Genomic DNA, 21,747 nt, shown 5'->3' with positions numbered 1-21,747 from the left:
CACCACGGAGCTGCAGCAGCAACGGTGGTCATGATAGGAGCTGGGCAAGTAAGCGTTCGTCTGTGAACTCCACTTCCAGCCTCATATTGTGAGCCCATTAGTCTCACTTTTCTTCCCCAACCATCACCATTAGTCCCTGGCAGAAATGATAACTTCCAGCTGTACCAGACAGCACACTACTGTGATAATTTACCCAAAGATTAAAAATGAAAAAGTAAGCAGCATCCTTTCTTTTTTTCCTTTTTTTCTACTATAAACAAGTTTCTCCTTCCACCCTTCCCCTTCTAGCAAGCAGTATGCTACCACGAGGTTTCATTTGTTGTTTATTTTGTTTCCCTGAAGTCAGAGCATCAAGGTACTTTAGGAACTTGAGAGAAATGAAATTACGAAAAACGGCTCTGAAATAAATTAGATTGGCTGTCTGCAAAAATGACATCCCAAGTAATAATTTGGGAAGAATATCCAAATTCCAATCATGGTGATTGGGGTGAATTTTTATAAAAGTATGACACTATCAGCATACTTAAGACTGTGGTGCCTTGTTGAAAGAAAGGTTTAACAGAAGGGAGAGGGTCAACATAGAAAGGAAAAACAGAGTAGGAATTTGGCAATGTGTCTTACAACCTAGAAAAGAGGGTGTTCAACCACACATATTTGAATATTATGAGTTTCCTGGCAGACATGCTTTCTCTGGAGACAGAGGCTTCAGGCTAACAGGGCCACTGAGATTTCCTTTGGAATTTACATGTTACTCCACAAGGGCAGGGGCCTTGTCTGTTCTGGTTGCTTCTATAGCCCTAGAACCAGAAGAGGATAAGAGCTGAACAGATTTTGTTCAATTAATTAAGATCACCCAACTGTCTTTTATACTAAATCAATATTACTATACAGTGGTTTTTGCCTGTATCTGGATTCCCATACAGTTTGGCGGAGGAGAGAAACTGCTGAGAAGAAAGAAGAAACATTCTGGTTTCTTTGATAATTAAATTACTTGTGACAAATAAATTTGCTTATGTGTTATCACATGCAAGTCTATTTAGTGCAAGTTAATGACTAACATATTTACCGAAAATTGGCACTTGAAAAAAATTAAGTCTTTAACGGCCATTGTCAGGCTGCTGCTAAGATTTTTTACTGATTTATTACTGATCTTATGTTTGAATATGTCTTCTCTTACATTTAAAAATCTTAATCTTAATGAAACGAACGCACTTATTTGCTTAATTTACAATGTACCCATAATTCTTTCAAAAGAAATACACCCATATTACCTAAATATAAGGTTAGTAAAAAAAGTTCAAGATATCTCCTGGTTCTTTTGTCCATAAAACATATCCTAGTAAGGCTATACATATCCTATTAGGGTCACTTATTTCAAATGTCTTTTCAATTTTCAGAGATTGGATTTTTCCCCTTTTTGATTTTATTTTTTTAAGTTACATAAAACATTTAATAGTTTCAACATTAAAGCTATTAAAAAATAGATTCCACTTGTGAAAATGACATTGCATATTTTGGACAGTGTAACCTTGGAAAAGACATCTGTTAGCTGGGTCAAAGGATAAATAGGTCATTTTGTTAGATGGGCAAACAGCCCTTCAGTTTGAGTGTGTCGTCTTGCATTCCTGTTGGCAGTGTAGGAGAATGCCTCTTCCCTTAGCCTTATCAACAGAGCATCTTGGTGAATTTTTGGAATTTTGCTAATCTGAAAGAGGAAGATGGGATTTCAGTACAATTTATATTTCTTCTATTATGAGTCAGGCTGAGCATTTTTTCCATATATATATAAGGGGAACTGACATTTATTTTTCTGTGAGTTGTTGCTCATTTTTCTATTAGGTTCTTGGGTTTATTTTGCTATAATTTTTAGGAGTTCTCTACCAATGAGATTCACAGGCACTTGTCTAAGTTTTAAATCTCAAATATCTTTATTTGGTTTATTTCCCTTTGACTTTGCTTCTGATGCATTTTGCCATGTGAAAGTTATCTATATTCATGTCAGAGGGATCAATTCTTTCTTTTATTACCTTTGGATTTTCAGTCATAGTTGTGAAAGTTTTTCCTCACTCTCGGGTTATACAGAAATTCACTGATAATTTTTTCTAGCATTTGTTTCACCTTTTTCACATTTAGATATCTGATCCTTGGTTTCTGGCATAACGAACCAATCTAAGGTTATCTTTTTCATATGACTAGCCCATAGCATTTATTACAAAGTCAATCTTTTCCTCAGTTTTGAGGCTAGGATGGGGGTTTACATCTTCTTTTCCCTTAACCAACACCGGAGCCACTAGGAGAGTAGGAAATAGGTACTCAAGAAGCATGTCACAGATGAATAAATCAATGTGCATTATTTAGTAAATGTATTTCAGGGGATTCTGATGCAGATTATGCTTTCCATACAACACACTTTAAAATACTCCTTGGTAAAGGAGAGAGTTTGTATCTGAAACCAGGATTATAGATGCAAAAACACATAGAAGGTCTACTGAGTAAAGAGAAAAATGACCTGGGAGTCACATTACCTGTACAAAACCAGATTGAGAAAGGGTTGTAGGAAAGCCATTGGGTAGTATGCAGGGGTGTTTTATGAAAAGTTTAAAGGAAGATGAGAGTTTTAACAAGAGCTGCCTGCAGGATTTTGTTTCATTTGTGGGGGGTGGGGTGGTGTAAGGATAAGGTTATGAGCTTTACAATACAGTTTGGTTAATAAAGGGACTAGAACAGGCTCATAATGCAATGAGTATGAATAGCATGTGGCAGGAACTGTGATGCATAAGAGAAGCATGTGAGATCACAATCTAGAAGCCAGAAGTTAAAAGAACAACTACTGCAGTTTCCTACATCTGAAAGAAAAAAAAAAATCTGCATTCCCCTCCACACTTGCAGCTATGTCACTGAGTCTGAAGTCTATGGGATGAGTAATCACCATAAGACAATTCTTTCTGGTCTTATGTAGCTGGAATATTCCTGGGAAGGAATTTTCCAGCTTTCTTACACAATTCTAAAATGTCTTTGCTAATATATTAGTACTTTAATGAAATATTAAGTACTAAAGTTGGCAGGAAGTTACAGAATGTTACTCCAGAATAAACACAGAATTTTTCCAACATGAATGCAACATACCTTAGAACTAGCATCATTTCACTTTATTTTGCTTGTGTACAGCACAATAATATGTCACTAAACAAAAACACTTTATGTTTCATTTATCCAGAGTTCAGATTTCAGGTGTTAGGAGAATCTGGAAGATAGCAAAACTATAAGCAGCTGAAGGCCTTGAGGAAACCAAGCTCAAAACCTTTCAACTTGAATAGTGGGAGTCACGGGGCATCCCTCAGGCTTTTAACTTGCCATATATGCATAAAATAACTAATAGATCAAAAGAAGATAGAAACTCTGACAGAGGAAAGTGACAGCTGGCACAGGTAAGAACTCTGGAATGCTAACAGAAATGTTAAAATAAGGCAGAAAAATGTAGATCATTTTAGCTAAGCTCCATGTATCTCAACTTCTTAGGACATCACCCAAAATACCTGAATACTTAACCATGAGTATACCAGAAAAAAATCGGTATTCTCTGCCTAAGAAGGCAGAGAAATATGTAATCCATTTCTTTTTTTTTTTTTTTTTTTTTTTTTTGTCTTTTTGCCATTTCTTGGGCCGCTCCCGCGGCATATGGAGGTTCCCAGGCTAGGGGTCCAATCGGAGCTGTAGCCACCGCCTATGCCAGAGCCATAGCAACGCGGGATCCAAGCCACGTCTGCGATCTATACCACAGCTCACGGCAATGCCGGATCGTTAACCCACTGAGCAAGGCCAGGGATTGAACCTGAAACCTCATGATTCCTAGTCAAACTCGTTAACCACTGCGCCACGACGGGAACTCCTCAAATTTTTTTTTCAAGTAAAAAGTGAAAAACAATGGAACTTGAAAGTATAGATTTCAATTCTATGGAACTTTTTTGTGGGAATTATCTCATTCCTTCATGATGCTGAGTAAGCTGAGGCACTACTATTCATATTGGAATGTTTCTATTAAGATAGAATAGGAAATAGGATTAACAGGCATTTTTCTCCTTTCTTAACTCCTTTAGAAGACATAAGATTGCATAAAACAATAGTTATAACAGTGCAGAGTGGATTTATAACATATAGAAGTAATATATATGACAATACCACAAATTATGGAGGAAGGAATGAAGCTGGGTTTAGAACAAATTCATTATATTTTACTGGAATTAAGCTAATATTAATCTGAAGTGGATTATGTTAAATTAAGATGCATTCTATCCCTGACGTAATGACTAAGAAAGAAACCAAAAGAAATAAATAGTAAAAAAACCCAAAAAAACAAAAAAACAACTAATGAAATAAAATAGAAGACTGGAAATATCTATTTAATATAAAAGAACACTGTAAAGGATGAACAGAGAAACAAATAGACCCAAGACTAAAAAACATAACTAGCAAAATGGAAGACATGAATCTAATCATATCGATAATTGCATTAAACAGTGGAGACTATCAGACAGAATAAATAACATGATCCAGCTACATGCTATCTACAGAAGATATACTTTAGATTCAAAGACAAAACATGTTGAAAGTAAAAAAATGGAAATCTGTATCATGCAAACAGTAACCCCAAGAGAGCTGGATTGGCTATGCTAGTATCAGGTAAATCAGAAAAGAAAATCACTGGAAACAAAGAGTGACAATTTATGATGAAAAAATAGTTCAGGAAAATATATCAATTATAAATACATATGCACAGTAGTAGGGTGAAAAATGTCCCCACCTTGAAAAAAAGATAACCAATCCTAACCTCTAGAACCAGGAAATATTTTTTTACATGGGAAAAGGGTCTTTTCAATGTGATTAAATTAAGGATCTAGAGATGGAATGATCCTAGATTATCAGGGAGGGCCCTAAATGAAATCACATGTATCCTCATAAGAAGGTGGAAAGAGATTTCATTATAAACATAAGAGGAGAAGGCAATGTGAGGACAGAGGTAGACATCTTCTAAAGGGAGTATAATACTTACTTTGGACTTCTGGCCCCTAGAACTGTGAGAGAATAAATTTCAGTTGTTTTACGCCATCAGATTTTGGTAATTTGTTTTAACAGCCACAGTATACTAATATATGCACTTAATAGCAGGACTCGAAATACATAAAGCAAAAAAAGAATTAAAAATAGTATATGCAAACTTCAACATCTCACTAGAAAAAAATTTATAGACATAGACAAAATCAGCAAAGATATAGAAGACTTAAACATAAAAACTCAATAAACTGAATCTATAGAACACTTAAGAGCAGAATACCCATTCTTCTCAAAAGTAAGTGGAGAATCCTCTCACACAGACCATACACTAGGTCATAAAGCAAGTCTCAACAACTTCAAACAACAGAAATCATACAAAGTATATTTTCCAATCACAATGAGATTGAATTAGAAATAAAAAGCTGAATGAAAAGTGGAAAACCCACAGATATTTAGAAACTAAGTAATACACTTCTGAAAAAAATCCATGAGTGAAAAAATAAGAAATCACAAGAGAAACTAGAAATTGTTGTGAGATAAATGAAAACAAGCAAACAAAATATCAAAACTTCTATAGTATATAACAAAAATAGTACATAAAAATTTATAGCTATAAAAGCCAATATTAGAAAAGAACTCAAATTTAAAAACTAGTTTAATTAAGAATTAACAATCAAATTAAGAATCTAGTAAAAGAGCAAACCACACCCAAAGCAAGCAGAAAGAAAGAAACAATGACTATTAGAGTGAAAAATTCAATGAAAGGATAAAAAAGAAACACAATAGAGAAAAACCAGTGAAATGAAAAGCCAGTTCTTTGGAAAGACCAACAAAAAGTAATAAACCTTTAGCAAGAATGACCAAGAGAAAAAAGTGATACAAATTACCAAAAACAGGGATGAGTAATGTAATACCACTAGCAATCTTAGAGAAATTAACATGACAATAAGGCAATTAGGAACAACTTTATACTAATAAATTAGACAACTTAGATTAAATGGCCAAATGCCTAGAAAAACAAACTACTGAAACTGATCCAAGAAAAAAATTTTAAATCTGAATAAACCTACAACAAGTAAAAACTGATCCCCGTCTCCCCACACACAGTGATGGCTTCACTGGTACATTCAATAAAACATTTAAAGAGGAAATGGGAGTTCCCCTCGTGACGCAGTGGTTAACGAATCTGACTAGGAACCATGAGGTTGCAGGTTCCATCCCTGGCCTTGCTCAGTGGGTTAACGATCCAGCGTTGCTGTGAGCTGTGGTGTAGGTTGCAGACGTGGCTCGGATCCTGCGTTGCTGTGGCTCTGGCATAGGCCGGTGGCTACAGCTCCGATTCAACCCCTAGCCCGGGAACCTCCATATGCCGCGGGAGCGGCCCAAGAAATGGCAAAAAGACAAAATAAATAAATAAATAAATAAATAAAGAGGAAATGATAGCAATATCTATCAATGTATTTCAGAAAATAAAGAGGGAACAACACTATGCTCTGTCTCATTCTATGAGACCAATATAAATCCTGATATTAAAACCACACAAAGATATCACAAGAAAAGAAAATTACATCCCAATATTCTTCATGCAAAAATCCTCAAAAAGTAATTTTTCAACAAAATATTAACAACAAAAATACAGTATAAATCAAAATAATTTATATCATCCAAGTGAGATAGATTCAAGGAATGCAAGGATGGTTTAACATGCAGAAGACAATTAATTTAATATATCATACTTTACTTTTTTTTTTTTTGGCTTTTTTAGGGCTGCACCCATGGCATATGGAGGTTCCCAGGCTAGGGGTTGAATCAGAGCTATAGTCGCTGGTCTACGCCACAGCCACAGCAACACGGGATCTGAGCCATGTCTGCAACCTACACCACAGCTCATGGCAACGCCAGAGCCTTAACCCACTGAGAAAGGCCAGGGATCGAACCTGTGTACTCATGGATGCTAGTCAGGTTGGTTAACTCCTGAGCCATGATGAGAACTCCCTATACTTTACTTCTTGTCTCTTACTTGGAAAACTTTTCCCTATTCCAAGACCATGAAGAAATTATTCTGTATTGGCTTCTAAAAGCTTATAGTTTTGACTTTATTTTTAAAGCATTAATGTGTTTTAATTTTTGTTTGTGGTATAAGGTTCCAACTTTATTTTTCTCCATAGTGATATCTGTTATGGATTGAATGGTATCCTTCTAAATTCATATGTTGAAACCTTAACTTCCCAGTAACACAGAATGTGACCTTAGTTGGAAATAGGGTCATTGCATATGTAATTATTTATGTTAAGATATAGCCATATTGGAGTAGCATCGGTCCCTAATGCAATATAACTGATGACCTTATAATAAAAGGGAAATTTTGGACAGAGATAGATACACATAGAGGGAGAACCATGTGAAGAGACACAAGGAGAACACAGCTAAATACAAGCCTAGCACTGTTCCTTCCCCACAACCCTTGGAAGGAGGCAATCCTGCTGAACTTTGATTTCAAACTTCTAGCCTCCAGAACTGCAGACAATACTTTCCTGTTGTTCAAGCCACTCAGTTTGTGGTATTCTGCTATGGTAGCCCTAGGAAACCAACACAACAACTATCTAACTTGACACCTAAATTGAAAAATCCTTCCCTTCCCCACAGATCTATAATATCAATTTTAGATGTTTAAAATTCTTCATACATATCTGCCCCGATTCCTCAGAGATTTAGATTCAACGACTGCAAGGGGTGGGGAGGTGGAAGAAAGGATAAGCCTAGTTGAGAATAATTATTACCAACCATACCACCACGGTTATTTATAATCTTGTCCATATCATCAATGTGCAAAATGAAAAGACAATTGGCAAAAGAATAATATGAAAAAAAGTATGTTACCTTTTGGCATTTCTACTCCCCAAATTAAAAAATGTTGTCTAGGAAGTTCCTGTTTTGGCTCAGCAGTAATGAGCCCAACTAGTATCCATGAGGTTACGGGTTTGATCCCTGGCCTCGCTCAGTGGGTCAATGATCTGGCGTTGCTGTGAGCGTGGTGTAGGTTGCAGACGTGGCTTGGAACCCTCATTGCTGTGGCGTAGGCCGGTGGCTACAGCTCCGATTTGACCCCTAGCCAGGGAATTTCTGTATGCCTCGGATGCGGCTTATGCAGCAAAAAAGTTGCTAGTCAGGTATTTTAAGAAACAGGGTTTTAAATGCCATTCCCTCAAAAAACAGAAACAATACAAATGAAGATCAAAAAGGTACAACCCCTTTCAAATCTCAGTCAAATATCTTAACATTACAGAGTCGCTAAACACTGTAATTTAGAACATAATATGCTATTACCATAGTCTAATTGCTATATCACTGCAAATGCACCCATCTCAAGCTGTAGGTCTTGCTATATGGACACATATAGCACTTTTTCATCAGAAAAAAGAGTCTTAGTCTCATCACTTGAGAATTTTAAGTTTTCCACTCAAAAGAAAAAGCAAAGACTGATCTAGTTCATTTATGAAGATTTATGCTTATATATTTAAATTTTAGCAACAGATAGGAAAAGCCAATGTTGGTGGTGAAATAAAATCTGAAATTTTAATTTTTGTCTCAAATGATAATATTAAAATTATTTTTAATTTGTCCATACATCATCTAGAAAGAAGACAGATACTCCTTTTATTTTTCTTTACCTTCTCAAGCAAGTGACGACCCCAGTTACCACTAGGAAGTAAATAGTAGGAAAGACAGGAGCTACAGAAGATACACAAAAGCAAATGTGATTCTAACCAGTAACCTCTGGACAATCATGGATAGATGCCTTCCTTTATTAAATTCATGCCACCTCTCAGCTTTGAGACGCTTTCTATATCACAACCTAAGTTATCAAAAAGGAAGCATCCTCCAAAGAGTAGAGATATCATCTGAGTGGTTCTCTTAATCTAATGGTACACAGACAGGCAGCTCACTAAGTACCTGTTAAATGAACAAATTGCTTCTATTATTATTATAATTTGAATCAATTATACATCCTGCAGCTTGAAGAAAATGCTCCACTTCACTAACTTTCCTGAACTTTTCTAAATAGCACTACTGCTGACAGTATGGTTTTCTCTGTCTCTCATTCAGGTTAAAACTCAAGGGCTATAAGCAGCAGCACGATATAGGTCCATAACATCGACGTTATATCATGAGATAAATGATGAGCAGTCTCAACTCATACATTTTTATATTATTTGAAAATATGAAAGCCTGTTTCTCATTTATATTTCTGAAGCAGTATTTGGAATAATTTTTTTTTCTGGTCTAGGTAATAATAAATAACACAGACCAATCTCTGAGATGTAGTTAAGACTGTTTGATTTTACCCTGATCCCAACTGTTCAGAACAAAGAAAATTCAATTTATATACCTGAAAGTATAATCAGGCCTAGGAGCATTTTCCTCCTTCCGCATATATAGCCAACACTTTAGCCAATTTACCACTTCCTGTATTTAGATCTTTGGTACCTACAGGAAGATCTGAGGAGTAAAGTGGTGGAGGTAAGGTGGCAGTTATAGTCTTCTAACACAAATAGAAAATGCAGCATTACTGCCCACCATCAAAATCATGTTCCTGAAAATATTCTACTCCCTTGAAATAATATCTGGGCAACCAAATACTTAAAAAGACGTGCTGGGGATCTTAAAATGAGTATGCCAGTTAATTAAAGCCGTGATCCCCTGCTACCAATGGAGTACTGTACAATCTGTTATTCTTATCCGCTGTCCTATAGATCATCTGTTCTTGGTGCTGGTTTGTTCCAGGAAGAGAGACAGCTGCAACACTATATCCCTGTTCAACCTGAGGACCATCTGACTTTAATTGTAGCACACAGCTTGATGTGGCTCTGGCTATCAGAAGCCAAAGTATCGTCTGTAATAATCTGGAAAGGCAGAGAGCTGCCAACAGAGGGCTGAAAACAGGGACTTGTGCTGTCTGGCTGCCTGACGGGCTGCAGGAAATATGATTAATGAGTAAGGTATAATGATATCAGGAACCCGATTAGCACCACAAAAAGGTCACAGATCAAAGTAGTATGCATTTCATGAGCTACAATCATTGCATAAAATCTGTGGACTTGAAGAGGTAAACCCCAAAGAGGAGGGGGATAATACCCTCATGTGATAACATGCTAACAGATACATAAAATACCACACTAATAATTTAGTCACTTACAGAAAGCTAACAGGAAATTTAAAAATGAACCAATATGAACTGCACCATAGGAGAGCCTTGTTCATCACAGGAATATAGTAAATATTTTTGCATAACTGAATGCATCATTACATTCTCTATTCATAAAGACACATGTAAGTAAAATCAAATATTTTCCCAATTATGAGTTAAAATTACCAGAGATGTAAATATTCAATTCTAAACTATGTTTGCATTTAATGTGCAGTGGATTTTTATGAGTTCTGTTAGGAATACAAGCTTACTCAGAGACTGAACTATGAAGACATCTGTAAAATTCCGAGGAAGAGGAATCACTGGGGAAAATGTTTAACAAACTAATAGTAAGTTATAGTAAATGTGCAATTGTATAAAATACTACTTTGCATAAAATGTCACAGTCATGTCTAAGTTCAGAGCATGAGCAGGCAAAACCGAAATCTTAATGGAAAACAATTTGGTAAGTTGCCACCCTCTTTTCCGTGGTGCCTTTAGGAGACTTGTTCCAAACAGACCCTCCCCTTCTGACAAGAGGGTGATGAGAGCAGAGATGAGAGGTGCCATCAGGGGAGGGGCTGACCTTAAGTTACACAGTTACATTTTCTTAATTGTCAAAATATTATTGTGGACATTTAAATATAATTTATTCAAATGTTTCTGCCCCTTAGACCTCTTTTAAACAAACACACTAACAAATTTCTTTGTATTTTTTAACAATACCAAATGTGGTAATGATGAACAGAGAGTTGATTCCCTTCAGGCTTAAAAGTTTAGATTATAATTGAAAAAAGTGGTTCAATAATTAAATGATCAAAAGATGATTTTTTTTTTTTTTTTTTTTTTTTTTGCTTTGTAAGGCCGCACCCATGGCATATAGAAGTTCCCAGGCTAGGGGTCGAATCAGAGCTGCAGCTGCCCACCTACAACACAGCCACAGCAACGCTGGACCCTTACCCCACCGAGAAAGGCCAAGGATTGAATCTGCGTCCTCAGGGGTAGTAGATGGGTTCATCACTGCTGAGCCATAATGGGAACTCCCTGATTTTTTTTCTTAAAGACATATTCCTTAAAAATGAGGATGATTATTTATTTATACCAAGTATTGTATAAATACTATTTTGTATCTACCTAGTAGTTAGTAAAAACCATTTATTAAAAATGCTGATTCAAAAGGAACCATTAAAAGTGAAAAGACAAGCCCAGACACTGGGAGAAAAATATTTGCAAAACACATGTTGGATAAAGGATTTTTATGGAGACTATATAACTATGTCTTACAATTAAATAATAAAAAGACATACAACCCAATTTAAAAAACAGGCAAAAGATGTGAATACCTAGTTCACCAAAGAACATATAAGAGTGGAAATTATGTCTATGAAAAGACAGTTAACATCATTAGTCATTAGGGAGATACAAATTAAAATCACAGTGAGCTACCTACTGGAATAGCCAACATAAATAAGATTGACAATACCACATCTTTGAAGGCATATAGAAAACTGGAACTTCATATATTGTTGGTGGGAATGCAAAATGTTAAACATATTCTAATCATACAAATCAGCAATTAAAATCATAGGACTCTGTCCAAGAGAAATGCAAACATATATCTACCCTAAGATATATGCAAATACTCATAATAGCCTAAAACCAGAAGAAAGCCAAATGTCCATGAATAGGTAAATAAACAAAATAGTGTTAAATTTCTACAATGGAATTCTATGCAACATTATTTATATACGAAGAAATTAACTACTGATATATACATAGCACGGATGAAGCTCTGCAACATCATGCTAAGTGAGAAAGTTGAGTACAAAAAGCCTACATACGGTAGGATTCCATTTATATAAAAATTCCAGAAAGTAAAACTATAGAGACAGAATTGGTGGTTGGGTGGGACTAGAACTGGGAGCAAGTATGTTCAAGGCAACTTTTTGGAGGGATGTAAGCCGATTGTGGCGATGGCCATTCAACTGTATAAATTTACTAAAACACACGAATTCAGCACTTTTAAAAAGGTGGATTTTATGGTATGTAAATGATTCCTCAATAAATGCATTTTAAAAGGGTAGAAAATCACTGAAAGCGAAAACAAAAAACAACAAAAAGTACAGAATAACTGTACCTTGTATTGACTTCTATGAGCCTCTGAGAGGGGGAGAAAAAAATCACATAACCATAGACAACTGTCACATTTAAAAGTCTGATATCTCCTTCAATATCTTTCAGAGCTAAGGTTTGTCAGGCTCTCATTTTAATTATGGTGACTTGAAAGTCTTGAAAAAAATGTGTGAGGTAAACTAAAATGCAATACGTACCTTAGGACTGTGATAGAATAAATGTTAGGTGCTATTTCATGGTTGCCAGAGAATATTCTAGAAATTTCACATACATAATTACAATTTTACACCCGTAATTTACAAGTTACAAATGAGGAAACCAAGGCTCAGAAAGGTGAAATTCCCTAAAGTCCCATAACCAGAAAAGAGAGCTATCCAAGATTTACATCCAGTAAAACTGGTCCAAATTCAAAGTCTATGTTCCCACTCTCCCTGCAATGTTTCCAGTATATATAAAATGTGAAATTTCAGTAAGGAAGGGATTGTGATTAAGATCCAGAATACAGAATTAAAATATAACTGTTGGAGTTCCCGTCGTGGCGCAGTGGTTAACGAATCCGACTAGGAACCATGAGGTCACGGGTTCGGTCCCTGCCCTTGCTCAGTGGGTTAATGATCCGGCGTTGCCGTAAGCTGTGGTGTAGGTTGCAGACGCAGCTCGGATCCCGCATTGCTGTGGCTCTGGCGTAGGCCGGTGGCTACAGCTCCGATTCAACCCCTAGCCTGGGAACCTCCATATGCCGCGGAAGCGGCCCAAGAGATAGCAACAACAACAACAACAACAACAAAAAAAAGACAAAAAAAATATAACTGTTGCACACTATCATGTACGGAATGGATGCTTAGAGGGGACCTGCTGCATAGCACAGGGAACTCTACCCAATATTCTTTGATAACCTATATGGGAAAAGAATTGGAAAAAGAATGTCTGTGTATGTGTATAACTGAATCACTTTGTTGTACAGCAGAAATTATCACAACATTGTACACCAACTACACTTCAAATAAAACTTTAAGAATATGGAAAAAAAAAAAAACCCATTGGTAGGAAAGGTAAGAAATGCCACCAAGAAAACGAAAATGCAAGAACTGTCCTTAAAACACAATGCAATTTAGATTTCACAATTATTATGAAGTATGATAAAGACACTACTTTTAAAAATTAAGAATAAAGCTCCTGATTTCAGCATTTATGAATGTGAAAGGCAAAAAAGTCATATTACTTTTTCTTTTTCTCTTTTTGTCTTTTTGCCATTTCTTGGGCTGCTCCCGTGGCATATGGAGGTTCCCAGGCTAGGGGTCGAATCGGAGCTGTAGCCACCCGCCTACACCAGAGCCACAGCAACTTGGGATCTGAGCTGCGTCTGCAACCTACACCACAGCTCACGGCAATGCTGGATCCTTAACCCACTGAGCAAGGCCGCAATCTCATGGTTCCTAGTCGGATTTGTTAACCACTGAGCCACGACAGGAACTCCAATCATATTACTTTTTCATAAAATAATCTAGAACCCATATAACAGAGGACCTTAGAGAGTCCACCAGAGAAGATTCAGAAGGTTTGTTTGTAAGCACAATGATTACTGCACTTTTAAATTTCTAAATTCTCATATTCTAAGTATTACACGAGATTTCACCAAAAAGATAGATGCTGGATACAAAATCTTGCTCCTATTAGTGAAACATGCAATGGCCTTCCAACCTGGAATACAGAAGTATGTTCTCCTGGTATAAGAAACTCATGTTTGAAAAAGCACAGAATTCTAGTTTCACTTAGAACTTTCACTTGTGATTTTTGAATCATCAGGTTCATATAAAAGTAACATCAATTCTGCACCAAAGAGTAAAAGACACCATTATACTTTTCAAATCAATAAACATACTATAAAGCATACATGGAGATCCACGAATTATTCTGTCACTTAGTCATCCCTACCAAATACAGTTTTGTCTGGAAGAGTAGGGCTTAGTGATTATACCAACACATGAAAGATGCTCTGAGAAAACACAAATGACAGAGTAGATGGTTACTGTCTTACCAATCTGTTTATGCGAACAAATTCTTCCGAGGTTCTGGCCCAAGGAGGAAGTTCAACATCAGACACTACTGTCCCGTCATCCATCACTCCAAGATTATAATCATTGAAGTTGACAAACATCTCAGGGAGGTAATAAAATTCAGGAATCAACTCCTATATGAAAATAAAAGACAATGCCATATTATAAAATGTAGAATGCTGACTAGGTATTCATAAAAGGGCTAATCATTTCCTGTTGTGCTGAAGAACAAAATAGACATATGAAGACTTTTTTCTTTTGATAACTCTATCACAAAATTCTTTTAAAGATGACAGATACCATCCAACCAAATTTAAATAACATTTTATTGCTTGGTTATATGCTTTCCATTAGGACAAGTCTCATAACCTCAAACTCTTAAATACCAACAACTGAGTACTATTTGAGGCTTGACAAGATTTAAACAGAGATGAACATGCTGTAATAATAATAACAACTTAAGTAGATTTTTTTGAGGTATATGGAATTTTTGCCAGAAAAAAAAATCCAATATCTTCATAAGCATTAAAATGCTTTGGTCCCATCATCAACCAAGAAGGTATTCATTATATTTAGCCATGGCAAAACAATATATTTCACTCACATTTCAAACATCCAAGTTTAGTTTTAAGGTACTAGCTCTGATACAAGATCAAAATCTACAATTAGTCTAGAAAATGACCTGCATGAGAAACTGAGAAAATTAAATATGACTTTACTAAGGGCATTTAAAACACACTTTAACAGCATACTTAATAAGCAGAGAAATGCAGCCAGTTAGGTTTTTGTGTGCAATAAACCCCATGTACAACTATTTCAGAGGTCCTATAGCTCAGACTTGAAATCCAGTCTTGACATGGGTCAGTGACTCAGTGGTCTTTCAGATTCCCCCCTCAGGGCCAGCTACGGCAGGCCAGGCTTTCCAAATGGTTGAGTAAAATAGGGAGGTCATCAGATTTTGGACAAGGTCAGTATGAACTCGCTAGAGCAAAGAAAAAAGTTCAGCAGGAATTAAGCTATTATCACCTCCATCATCCATGTGAAATGTTGCTTGACTTTGAATCTTACATCCTTTGTTTACAATCACAATAATTAACTAAGCTGGGTAGAAATGAGCTTGCCCTCCAAATGCCTGACAACCAACTCAGCATTGACTTAAAAAGCATTTAAACACTTTTTTAAGAGGAAGAATCCTGTTAAAAGTTGAATCACAAATGGAATGACACAGTGATCACAAAAAGCTTTTTAAGATCCTCACCTCCAAAAATGATACATAGAGGTCTAATGGACAGATGAGGGCAAGACGCACATGTGTCATTTTATGCAACAAGAAGCTATATTCAATTTGGGTGAGCTAACATTTATGCATGATATGAGTCAAGTACTAAAATAAACTCTCAATAAACCTTATCGCATTTAATCGTCACAACAAATTTACAAGGCAAGGTATCATTTCCATTTAAAAAATTAACTAATACTATTTGCCCAAGATTACACCGCTGACTTATGATAAATTTGGAACTTAGATCAAGATTTGTCTAACTCTAAAGCCTGTGTCCTTAATGATCAAATAAGCATGGGTTTTACTTACACAGTATACACAGTGCTAAATACTTAAAATATGTTTTTAACATATATTCTAAGCAATTTTTTTAAGTAGACAAAAACTTTTCATTCTTTCATGATAAGAAAACTGGTTTTCCTGAAAAAATATAATATACACATATTTATACACATATATACACTACACGTATAGAATATTTATCATTTAACCAAGTTAAAAAGGAAGAATTCAAAAAATATGCTCTAATGATTTCCCCATAAATGATGATGTCACTTTATAACAATTTGCTGAAGTATGCATTCAATAAATTCCCACTTAGAGAAAATTTCCCCAAATGACTTATTTTCACTCCACATGACTTATGCTAATAAAGAGGAATGTTAACACTGCCAAGTCATTTTCCCCAAGAGTAACTGAGGACCACTCCTTCTTTGTGTTTTCAAAATCAAAAGCAGCATTTTGGTTTAATTAAACACCTATTCTTTAAATTCCTTAAACTTCAATAATGCCTGCCCACCCCCATCTGCACTCCAGTGTTCTCACAATTAGAAGAGGTTATCTTTCTTTTGCCTGTTCTACTCATTATGCTCCTAGGAATAATTCTCCTGGAAGTCAAAACAATTATAATGGCTGAATTTTAGATGCCAGGTTTCTCCCAAGTTTTCAATTTGGAGATCAGTTATCTGCATTTATAAATTGGAGATAAATAACTCATAACAAAAATACACACAAAAATATACTCTTTAGTGAGACCACACTTAGAAAGCAGAAATGGAACAAGTGACTTTTCATAACAATCTTTATAAAAATAGAGCCTTCAATCCTTATGGGGCACCAAAGTTTTTATCATTTTGTATGTTTTTCTCTTATCTTCTACATCTGTCACTTTGTTCAGCTCAATAAATTGACAAAAATAGATTTGGTCAAAACAGAAATGCTCTTCACTGGTTCTTTTAGAAGTTCTAAATTCGATTAACGGAAATACCTTTTGTTCCTGGCCCACTCTATTTAAACATATAAATTCATTAGTAATTTATTTTCTTACTGTAATATTGACAGCTTACCTTAAATGGAACAAAATGTTATACAAAACAAACAAGACATTTTTAATAAAAGATATGAAGAAAGCAACTTTAAGTTTCACTGGACCATGTTAAACTTTCAGTTCTATAATTTCTTTCTTTTTTTTTTTTTTTTTTTGATTTTTAGGGCTGCACCTGTGGCATATGGAAGTTCTCAGGCTAGGGGTTGAATTGAAGCTGCAGCCATGGGCCTATACCACAGCCACAGCAATGCGGGATCTGAGCCGTGTCTGCATCAGTTACATAATTTCTATCATTGTGGGAGGGAGGTAATAACCCGTCAATTCCAAAATTACCATAGATTCTATTTGCAATTTCCTACCAAAGATAGATATCTTGTAAATTTTATATAAGGGATGTTATAAAAATATTAAAAAATTAAAATTTTAAGTTTGATTAATTAGATGTTCAGTTTAATATTTCACTTGAAATTTATTGATAGGAATTTTGTGCTTTGTATCTTTATTTTTTTCTCTCAGCCTCCCATGCCACACACCCCTCCAATTTCAAGAGAGTTGTCAGGCATTCCCAGAACATTTGCAGGGTCCAGAACAGCAGCCTGCTGAAGACATCCTCTTTTTCCGTCTCTTGGGAAAGTCTAAGCAAACAGGAGATTATTGTAAAATGTCCAAGAGAAGCAGTGTCAAAGGTTAGTAATTCTAAAGAGAAAGAAACCAAAGGAGAGAGAGGGATTTTTTCCCAAGATTAGGAAACCAAGTTTCTTAAAATCTGTAGTCAGCTCTCTTTCAGCTTGAGGGCAAGGAGAGGGGGTTAAGAAGTTAAGACTGGAACCCAGGGGATGGCAGGTGGTAACTGGGTCATTACTTGCCTGTATAGAGCCTCTGTATGAATTAGAAAAAGGCAGTCTTTTCTGGGCTAATTCAGCCCCAAGAGAACTTGGTTTGGTGAGTGTAGTACAGCTGGGATTTCAGCTTGTCTTCTTTCCGCCAGTCAAGCATCCTTAGGTAGAGAATACTCTACCCATCTAGACACATGGCTCTATAATGGGGCACTTAGGGAAGCTAGTCCCTTGGCACCAGGGCTTTTGGCATCCACAAATATGTCTTTTTTTGGGGGGCTGCACCCACGACATGTGGAGGTTCCCAGGCTATGGTTCCAATTGGAGCTGTAGCCATGGGCCTACGCCAGAGCCACAGCAACGTGGGATCCAAGCTGCGTCTACAACCTACACCACAGCTCATGGCAATGCTGGATCCTTAACCCACTGAGTGAGGCCAGGGATCAAACCTGAAACTTCATGGTTCCTAGTTGGATTCGTTAACCACTGAGCTACGACAGGAACTCTAGCAAATATATCTTAACTCAGTCCCAGATAATCAGCAGAGCTTCCAGCTTCCAAAAGACCATGTGTCTTGGACAGTGAGGATATTACTAGTAAACAAGACGAACTGAAGATGTGAGAGCAAATTTTCAAGGTACCACATAAGCCTGGATCTCATTCAAGATCTGGGAAAGGGAGGCCCTGCCTGTCCATATAAGGACTGCAAATTACACACCATGATCACTGTACAACTATGAATGTAATAAATTCACTGAGTAATAAAAAAAATAATTAAGCAATAGAAAAAAAAAACTGAGGGAAGAAGAAAAATAAAGGACTGCAAATGAAATATCTGCTAGCTTAATATGAAGACTCAAATTCAAATTAGAACATTTCTTATACACTTGAGGTGATGCTTATTAATTTATATATACAGTTGACACCTGAACAACACTGGGTTGGGGCGCCTACCCTCTACCCAGTCAAAAATCTGAGTGTAATTTATAGTTGTGCTCCATATCTGTAGTTCCTTTTTATCTTGCAAGAGCAGTTCCAAATCCATGGATTCAACCAATCTTGGATAGGGTAGTACTGCAGTATTTACTATTGAAAAAAAAATCCACACATAAGAACAAATCCATGTTGTTCAAGAGTCATCTGTATTTCAATGATAAAAAGTTACCATTATATTCACTTGACAATTATTTCTAGGAAACAGAATGGTAGGAAGTCAGTATGGGCAGAAGTAACAATGCTGCATCTTTATTAAAGGAACAAACCTTTTTAAAAGTTCCCCTTATTTAACTGATAATTTGAAATAAGCCTTAAGTAGATATGAAGGGTGATACCACATGTCATAATCCCCGAAAAAAATTTGTTTTGTTTTTACTCTTTGCAAAGAACTATGTTAGGATCTGTGATATGGAGACATGAGTATCACTCCCTCTCTAGGGAACATAGCCCTAAATTGCTAAATGGTGAAAGGATACATTTACCAGGAGGTGATTGGTTGGAGGAACACCAAGAGCACTCTAGAAATTCAAAAAAGAAAAATGATGTCTAAAAGCTAAGGTTGTTAAGAATTCCTGTTCTGGCTCAGCAGGTTAAGAACCCGACTAGTATCCACGAGGATGTGGGTTTGATCCCTGGCTTACTTAGTGGGTTAAAGATCTGGCATTGCTGTGAGCTGCAGCATAGGCTGCAGGTTCGGCTCAGATCCCGAGTTGCTGTGGCTGTAGACCTACAGCTGCAGCTCCAAATCAACCCCTAGCCCAGGAACTTCCATATGTCTCAGGTATGGTACTAAAAAAAAAAAAAAAAAAAAAAAAAAAAAAAAAGTTAAAGTGATCATAGAATGCTTTAAGGAGAAGAACACAACAAACCAGACCTCCCTAATGTACTCATCAAATTATATGCTCCATCTAAATTGACAGCTCCAAGAGATTGAGGACTTTATTATCTTGTTCACCACTACACCTCCAAAGCTTAGACACAGAGAGTGACACATGTTACATATTCATTCAGTAAAAATCTGTTGAAATAATGACTAAAGAATGGCACTTAAAATCAAAAGTAAACAGCAAAGGGGAAAGATGAGAACAATCCTGACAAGGGAAATATTTTAAAAGGTATAGAGATTGAAATGTGCATATATCATTTGTTTCCAGTGATCAGTGAAGACCTATTTAGTTGGTTGAGAGATGAATACATACACAGAAGAGGAGATAATTTAAAAGAGAACAAATGTTTCCAAGAAATTAACACTGAAGAGAAAAATTATGAAGACTCTAATCTAGTATAAAGTATCATCAAATAAGTACAATTAACTAACAGAGTGGGTATATATACATATTAAACATACTATGACTTCTTTATAAGAAAACCTGCATAAGTAGATCAGTTGATAGGAGTTGAATAGTCTCTTACTATAAAATAAACATGCTAAATTCAACTGAGGGACACCAACATGTAACCAAAGAAATAGAGAGGTATGTATACTGCCTGAATTTTACCATGAATGACAGTAACATTCAAGTTATAAAGAAGTCTGCCTTAATCCTAAAAGCATCTTTCTAAGAACCATGCCTTGATAGGATACCAAATGTTACAGTTCAAAATTATCTCCTTTGACAGGTGAAATTTAGTGACAGAGTCAGAGATTATGTCTTTCTAATACTTCTAATGTACATTTACAAAGTGAAGTATGTTTTATATTCATCAGAACAGAACATTCAGCTCTGGATAAAAAACACATGTTCAGCAATTCTTTAAAACATCAGTGGAAAATGATAAGTAAACAACACTGACAGAAGACAGAGATATTTACAATTCACATTTTCTTCTGACTTGCTCACAGTAATTTTAATCTCTATCACTTAATTAGGCAGATGGGTCTTAGAGGCAGGTAACATGATCAAAATGTAGTGTATCATCTCCTAAAATAAAAATCTGAAAGGTTCAACCAGAGGTTATACCACAGTGCAGGATAAGCCCATTGCTTTGATCACAAATCCCAAGGCTTTCATGGCATAATGACAAGGATTGGTTGTGACCACACATATGCTTTAGTTTTCTTTCTTAAGGTATGATCCCCACTGATATGAATGGCCTTTGCAGCAAGGCTGTATGATTCGCCTTCTAATAGTCACCAATTCTATCCGTTGAAACCATCACTTCAATAAGACCTGGGCAACCAAGATAAATAATAGTCTATTAATCCAAAGAAACAAGATAATCAAAATGGAAATAAAATAAAGATGCTACTTCAGAACTAATGCTAAATTTTTATTTTATTCTTACTAAAATATGAGATCCTAACAAGTAAAATATAAGCATGATAGCAAAGTAATGAATTCAATGCATGTTGCTTTGGGGACATGGATGGTAAAAAGAGATGTGAAAGCAAAACGTCAGCTATTTACATTGGAAAAATTATGTATTTTATGAAGAAAAAATCCAAAATGAATTTTTCTAATAGGAGTTGACAAACAACAAATACTAAAAAAAGTACATTTCCTGATACATATTAATTTTTAGTATTTATTTTGTGAGCTCACAAATGAGGAAAACTTTAAAAAAGTTATTAGAGTTGAATTGAACCTATAAATCATTTTAAATGGACTGCATATCTGAAAATTTTCATATTGATATTTAAATGTAGTTCTTCCTCATCAAGGAGATAAAAATGCTATTTTTTTTCCCCTTAGGAAAGGAAACATTCATAGCAATTTTTAAATTGGAGAAGGAAAAATAATCTATAATCCTTCCTGAAAGATCCAATAAATATTATGTGATCTTAGATATTAAACTTTCACTTCAAATTCAAAATAAAGAGAAATCATGGATTACAAACGAATAAATAATCTGCCTCAATCTAACACAGTGGAGAG

At 35.7% G+C, this 21,747-nt stretch overlaps 1 protein-coding gene across 6 annotated transcripts in view; it reads right to left on the bottom strand.

Annotated features, from left to right (window-relative positions):
• Window positions 1-21,747, bottom strand: part of LRBA (LPS responsive beige-like anchor protein) — a 710,221-nt gene that overhangs the window by 141,808 nt on the left and 546,666 nt on the right. For all 6 annotated transcript variants that reach the window (XM_021100638.1, XM_021100636.1, XM_021100637.1 and 3 more), the window contains one exon: window positions 14,412-14,564. In XM_021100638.1, coding sequence (XP_020956297.1) covers window positions 14,412-14,564 — 153 coding nt within the window. The remainder of the gene's footprint in view (window positions 1-14,411; window positions 14,565-21,747) is intronic.

Source organism: Sus scrofa, chromosome 8 (genome assembly GCF_000003025.6).
Source record: "Sus scrofa isolate TJ Tabasco breed Duroc chromosome 8, Sscrofa11.1, whole genome shotgun sequence".
In the NCBI taxonomy this organism is placed as follows: domain Eukaryota; kingdom Metazoa; phylum Chordata; class Mammalia; order Artiodactyla; family Suidae; genus Sus; species Sus scrofa.
The sequence above is the reverse complement of the archived record's forward strand: the minus strand, read 5'-3'. Positions and strand labels throughout refer to the sequence as shown.